The 6,629-nt window shown below is 44.5% G+C and overlaps 1 protein-coding gene across 1 annotated transcript in view; it reads left to right on the top strand.

The window, feature by feature from the left end:
- C2CD3 (C2 domain containing 3 centriole elongation regulator) overlaps nucleotides 1-6,629 on the top strand; it is a 76,992-nt gene that overhangs the window by 42,843 nt on the left and 27,520 nt on the right. Inside the window, exons 24-29 of the mRNA XM_075593223.1 lie at nucleotides 289-448; nucleotides 1,045-1,109; nucleotides 1,802-2,007; nucleotides 2,512-2,642; nucleotides 4,512-4,673; nucleotides 5,246-5,460. Coding sequence (XP_075449338.1) covers nucleotides 289-448; nucleotides 1,045-1,109; nucleotides 1,802-2,007; nucleotides 2,512-2,642; nucleotides 4,512-4,673; nucleotides 5,246-5,460 — 939 coding nt within the window. The remainder of the gene's footprint in view (nucleotides 1-288; nucleotides 449-1,044; nucleotides 1,110-1,801; nucleotides 2,008-2,511; nucleotides 2,643-4,511; nucleotides 4,674-5,245; nucleotides 5,461-6,629) is intronic.

The raw sequence follows: 6,629 nt of genomic DNA, 5'->3' as shown, positions 1-6,629 counted from the left end.
AAAGTAACCCGCGTCTCCAGATTTCCCTTTGGATAACTATGTTACATTCGAGCTTGTTGAGCACCGCAGCTCTGCTTTATTACTCTCACTCTGAGCTTGTACGGAGCCACAGAACAGCCGCCCCCAACCATTGCACTGTCCCGTGCCAGCCCCGGAAGTATATATGCACTGATCACTGATCGCTGCTCTTAGCCACATGGGAATACAGGGGGATCACACGTTCCAGGGTTTGCAGATCTCCAGAAGCACGCGGTGTAATATTCCTTGTACACACTTCCCCCAGTTGAGAGGATCCGTGTTCTGTTACAGGGAGCCCTCTGACAGAGCGGGCAGTATCTACCCCCAGTTGCTGCGTGTCCTTTGCTGTTGCTGGCAGTACTTCCCCAGTAACTACCCCAGTAATTGAGAACACAGATGAACCAACGTGGAACTTTCAGCACCAAGTAAGGTAAGCGACGTATACTTTCTTTTATCAGCCCTACTGACGGCCAGGGGGTTATATCGGCATATAACATATATATTGGCTCTTCAGCAAAGGTGGCTCAATCAGTGTCTCAATCGCATGTGCTGAAGCAGGGACATCCTTAAAACCTGGCCTGGTGGTGGCCCTCGAGGACTGGAGTTGGCCGCCCCTGGTGTAAATTAACCCTTCCTTAATGATATTGTGTGTTTAGCTTTAGCAGACTGGGTTGAAAAGCATTAACTTCTTCACAACCTGGCATTGCTTTATATTATTGACTAGCATTCCTTTATCCCATGAGAAAGACAACCCTGCCTAATACTACAGTCCGACGTGTGGTTGTCTATGAAGAAGAGACATAAGACTTCTTTCCGCCTCCTCAATCGAATATAGAAAAGATCCGCTCAAAACAAACGTATATAAGGGGTTAAACCTCTAAGGTGGTGCTTAACTTGGGAATATTCCATTGAAAATAACCAAATCGAAAATAAGCCAGAGGCATTAGCATTAAGAAGCACACGAAACCTCCACATTATTAATATTAATTGGTAATTATTATTATTACCCTCTCCTTGTTATCATAGGCTGACCAAAGAACTTCTCCTTGACCCGCAGCAAACCTTAGTGTTCAAAGTGTGGCACAAACACGGTAAGCTCCGAGCTCCCGGCAGTGGCACGTGAACGTGGCTACAGTATGTTAGCTACGTGTACACTGCCCATTACTAGGGTGTCCAACATGGGAAATGGGATTTTAAGTCTGCCGGGCTAGATATCCGGTCCATAGGAAGCCTGGCAGGGTTTAGTTTGATTCACATGCAATGTTTTATAGAACCAAAATCTGTTTTGCAAATGCATGCAGGGTAAAATTGGAGGAAACTCTTATTTATTTGATAAATAGTTATTTTTTTTAAGGCGGTTTCTAGCAAAAGAGCACACATTTTCATCTATATGCCATTAAAAGAATGGTACATGTTTACAATGGCGTGTGATCAGGGTACAAATGAAGAAAATAAAGGCAAGATGTGAAACGGCCACGTGCTGGGACAGCAAATCTAACCCCTTAAGTGCCCCGTGGGTTATGTTGCCAGAGATCCCTCAGCTCATAAAGTACGTTGAGAGCGGGGCCAATTGTATAGTCTAAGACAGGAGTGGCCAACTCCAGTCTTCAAGGGCCACCAACAGGTCAGGTCAACCTGACTGGAGTTGGCCACCCCTGGTCATGTGATATGAACATTGTACGGGCAGCTGCCATTCAGGTGTTTGGACATATTTGCTTATATTTGTGATTTTCGGCGGATATCGTTATGGAAATCCAAGAAGGTAACGTCTCTCTCCCCGCAGATGTGGAGCGGGTGCTGGGGTTTGCCTCTGTGGATCTCTCTCCGCTCCTTTCTGGCTTCCAGTCAGTCTGCGGCTGGTACAATATTGGGGACTTTGCGGGACAGTGCCAGGGCCAAGTGAAAGTGTCCATCACCCCCCTGGAAAGCATAGTGCATTTGAAAGAGGAAAGACGGGTTAGGAGTGAGTCAGCGGCAGCGCATCCCGAGGTGCGTAACAAATGCATGAGAAGAACGGTGTAACTGACTGGATCTGTTTGGGGAAGCGGAGCAGTCAGTAAGGGGGCTGCGATAGTAATGTAACTGCACTGGCATCCCAGATATTTGTAGTTCATTAACGTTTCTTTTTTTAAAGTTCTTTTATTTCTTCATAGAGACCCCAAAAAACAATTGTATTGTCTGATTACTTTTATTGTGTGTGTGTGTGTGTGTGTGTGTGTGTGTGTGTGTGTGTGTGTGTGTGTGTGTGTGTGTGTGTGTGTGTGTGTGTGTGTATTTTATTTTGCTAAAACATTACTATGGACAATTATTGTTCCCCGTTTTATTTCATTCACCTCGTTGTCTCTTGTTGTGCTCGAGACACTTAAATCTCATGTAACACGCATGTTGCTGCATGGACTGTTCTTGCATTGTTTTATTTATAATACTACATCAATCCGAATGAGCCTCCTGATCTGTAATGTTAGTGTCACAGCATTGGCTTCTGTATTCCAGGTCACATCACAGAGGTCTTTTCTGTATCAGCCCAACCCAGCTTTTTGTGGGTCCAACTACAGCATCAGCCGATCACACGAGCTGACCGGCGTGAGCTCCAAACCCAACTCTGACTTCCAGGCTTCTGAGAGGTAAACTGTGCTTGTGATTGAATAATGATGCGCCATATATAATGTAAACACTAGCACATCATTTATTTGCCACTCAGTTTGTTATTCTCTCTCTCCTTCTCTCCATCTCTCTCCCCCCTCTCTATCTCCCACTCTCTCCCCTCCTTCACTCTCTCCCCTCCTTCACTCTCTCCCCTCACTCACTCTCTCCCCCCTCACTCACTCACTCACTCTGTCCCCCCTCACTTACTCTCTCCCCCCTCACTTACTCTCTCCCCCCTCCCTCCATCTCTCTCTCCCCCCTCCCTCCATCTCTCTCTCCCCCCTCCATCTCTCTCTCCCCCCTCTCTCTCTCCCCTTCTGGTAGCTAATACTGTGCTTCAAAACAGAGGGTCATTCATTGCCCGGGCTAGATTACTACAGCGTTACTAGCATCAACTCTTCCCCTGTTAATCTTCTCTCTTACAATCATGTATCTATACTTTGGTTATTTAGACATGTGTTGTGTCTACCTCTGGCGGTGAAAGGGTTCATTTGTGATATGCCGTGTGGGGAGGGGGGTGTATCATAGCAAATTTGGAGCAAAATTGACAGATTGCTTCTTTTTATTATGTGACAGTATATCCAGGTGTTTGCTCCAAGTTTTGACCTGTTTGTGTCACCTTGTGGTTTGGGGAGGGACAATAGGAGGCGTTAGGGAGGGTATAAACGACGCACAGATTATCGGAGATGCTGCAAACTCTGCGTCTCTTCTGTATCTTGTATTTGTGTCTAAGGAATGTGCCGGGTCTGAGGCGGCACAAACAATGCATAACAATTTGTATCAAATGTAAGGATCACTTTCATGCATTCGGCACAAATGCGAGCAGAAAATGGCATTACGCGCCAAAACATCCCTTTTCCGTAAAACTCCACATACATGGTTGGCGCCACTTAAAAAATATATAAATACCTACTGCTCATAACACTACATACCGGTGTGCAGCAGCAAACCGAAATAGAACGTTCCCGTGGTCACCTAACCCTTGTATCAGAGGTGCACTAAATAAAGAGACTGCCCAGTAATTCTACCAGCGGAAAATTAAATATACCGACACACTCAATTCAAATAGATAAAAACAAGAAAAACGAGCGCAAAGATACTGAATATAAACACAGAGTATACTTAATCTTGAATATTCCGGTGATGAATGAATAGTCCTGTGATGGGTGCCGCAGACGTTGTGGGTTCGATCCAAATTCACTGTTGTAGTAGCAAAAAAAGGGGGTACCTCCGATGCGCACTCTCATCCGAAGGTGATAGGAAAAAACACAGAAAAACACATAGTGTGATACTGTATGGTGAGTCAAATATAAATGAAAGATATAGTGCTTAAACTCTTTATGAGTATAATGCAGGCCTTTCGGTTGTTAAGAAGTAACCAGCTTATATGATGTAGTGCGTAGTCCCTTAGAGGGCAGGATGAATCAAGCAAGCTAGCAGGATCAGACAGGCCCCCAGGGTCAGGTAGTGGAAGGGTCAGTCCAGAAAAAACCCCTATGTTCGGTGCACCCCTGTGATGGCCATACACATGGAGGCACTTGATACAGGTGTATAAAATGTCCAGGTAGAGCCCTCTACTCCTCTGCTCCAGCCGGCAAATGCTTAGTCTTGGTAGTGTGGCCCTGTGAGTTTAAGCACTATATCTTTCAATTCAAACGTCAATGTTAATTGTGTTTCCTATAAGGACTTTTATGTCCTTGAATAACCTTCGTACAGTGATTTATTTTTTAGACGTTGGTCACGTTCCATGCCACTGATTTTATATATGTAGATAATAAAACCTTCCATACCCAATGACCAAAATCTGCTGTGAGCCCTCACGTTAGCTTGTATGGGTGTGTTATTAGAGGTGATGTTTCCGGGCTCCCGTTTCTCCGTCACGAAGAACACATGGAGAACGTCCGGCGGTTCCACGAGTCCCTGCAGCAAGTGGAACGTAACCCGCACAGCACTGAGCATCTGGATGCGCTCACACAGTCGTCACGCCCCTCGCTCCTACCTGCTCTCCGGTGAGGGGGAAACGTATAACACCGGGGAGGGGCCAGATTGCCAGGTCTAGAACAATCACTGCACATTTACACTTAGCTCCTCACATAATTAGCTGTATCCAGCGTAGCACGGGCATCTTCTCCCCTCCAGATGCATGTAGCCATTTGCTTTTAATGTAAACTGATATACAGAGTATGATACTTCTGGGGGGTTTTCTGTGTAACTAAGATCCTGGCTTCCGAAGTAGAACCCAATTTTGAGACTGATGGCCATATTTACTAAACCGTGCTCATCCTTGGCACACCACATTCATGTAAATGGGCCTTAATGTGTGCTAAAACTTGATACCAGTTAATAAATATGGGCCAGTGTGTCAACTTGTTATGAACAGAAGTTAACAGCATTTGAATAACCTTGTTACCCACTGTGTTTTTATGTCCATTAGCTGGGAAGTCATTTCAACTCTGACCAATTTATGTCTGGTTTGTGTTTTCCTAAAGCCTTATTTATAACCAGGATTTAGACATTTCCATATCACCACTTCGTGGCTCCAGGTTTTCTTGTTAAACGAGAGTTTATCTTCCGTTTGCAGAAAAAACATGAGTGAACTTGATGAAATTCAGAAATACTTCAATCAGAAGCTGTACAGATCCCTCTCCAGCCCTGGCCCTGGGGGTCCTTCCATGCAGAATCAGGGGAGCGAGGTAGAGACTTCCAACTCCATTCCCACCGCAGAGGAGTCGGACACTCAGCTACTGCTGAAGAAATCCAATCTACTGGTTTCCCAAGTCAGCAGCCTTATCACAGGTAAGCAAAGGGTGCGCTTCACATGCATCTGTCTACAGATTTCTACTCGTGGCATGTGGGAGTATTATACAGTAGCAGTTAAACAAATCAATCACAAAATGTACATTTGTTACAAGGCCGACTTCATAAGGTGGGTTACCACCATACCAGTCCCACTTTATCAGTAAGTACTACTTGTAATGCATTCTCGCTGCATCCATTATTTGGCTCGAGAAATCTATTCCGATAGAACATGGAAACAATCTTATAGACACGTTGAACCTGAAATCAACCACTTTTTACTCCTGCAGTGCCTGGAAACATTGTCAATAAGCTTAGTTCTATTAAATGTTTTATTAAGTGTTGCCCTGTCAATGTGTATCTGACATTTCAAATCGAAATTTATGGGACATAGAAATTCACAGCTGACAAGGACCCCTAGATCTGTGATTCTCAGCCCCCCCCCCAACAAGTCAGCTTTTAAGGATATCTCAGCGTCAGCACAGGTGGCTCAATCAGTAACTCAATCGAAGACTGCACCAATGATTGAGCCACCTGTGCTGAAGCAGGGACTGATTGAGCCACCTGTGCTGAAGCTGGGATATCCTTAAAACCTGACCTGTTGGAGTGTATGAGGACTGCAGTTGAGAACCACTGTCTTAGGCAGCCTGGGCTGTCCATACATGTTGTGAAGACTCGGACACAAGGTTATCTAGCATACATCATTTTTAACAAGGTGGGTTCCAAACGGAACCTGAAAAGATCCTATATCTAGCAGTCGCTGTGGAAAGAGATAGATTGACTCCTAGTCCGTGAGATACCAAATGTCTCTGCAAGGGGGTCGCTAGACCCAGGGCTAGCCAGAAACTGACATATATAATATATATGTCCACATAAGACTAAAAAAGTTCAAAACATTATAACATTTTATTTTCATAATGGTAAATGAATAAGCAAGTCACCCACAATTGTTTATCCTACATATAGCAGAAAAAGTCAGGGAACTATTGGAGTATATCTCTTCCATTTCTTTCCATTTCTAGTTTTCACGACATATGCTCGGAGACTATTGAGTATTCTCACTGCCCTTTCAATGAAGAAGTTCCTCACATTTCTCCTCCTGCTTTAGAGCATGACCTCTCCTAGTATTCCTTAATATAGGAATACTACATTCCTATATTAATACTACT

The sequence above is a fragment of the Ascaphus truei genome, chromosome 3, assembly GCF_040206685.1.
Source record: "Ascaphus truei isolate aAscTru1 chromosome 3, aAscTru1.hap1, whole genome shotgun sequence".
In the NCBI taxonomy this organism is placed as follows: Eukaryota; Metazoa; Chordata; class Amphibia; order Anura; family Ascaphidae; genus Ascaphus; species Ascaphus truei.
This window is presented reverse-complemented; position numbering and strand designations above follow the sequence as displayed.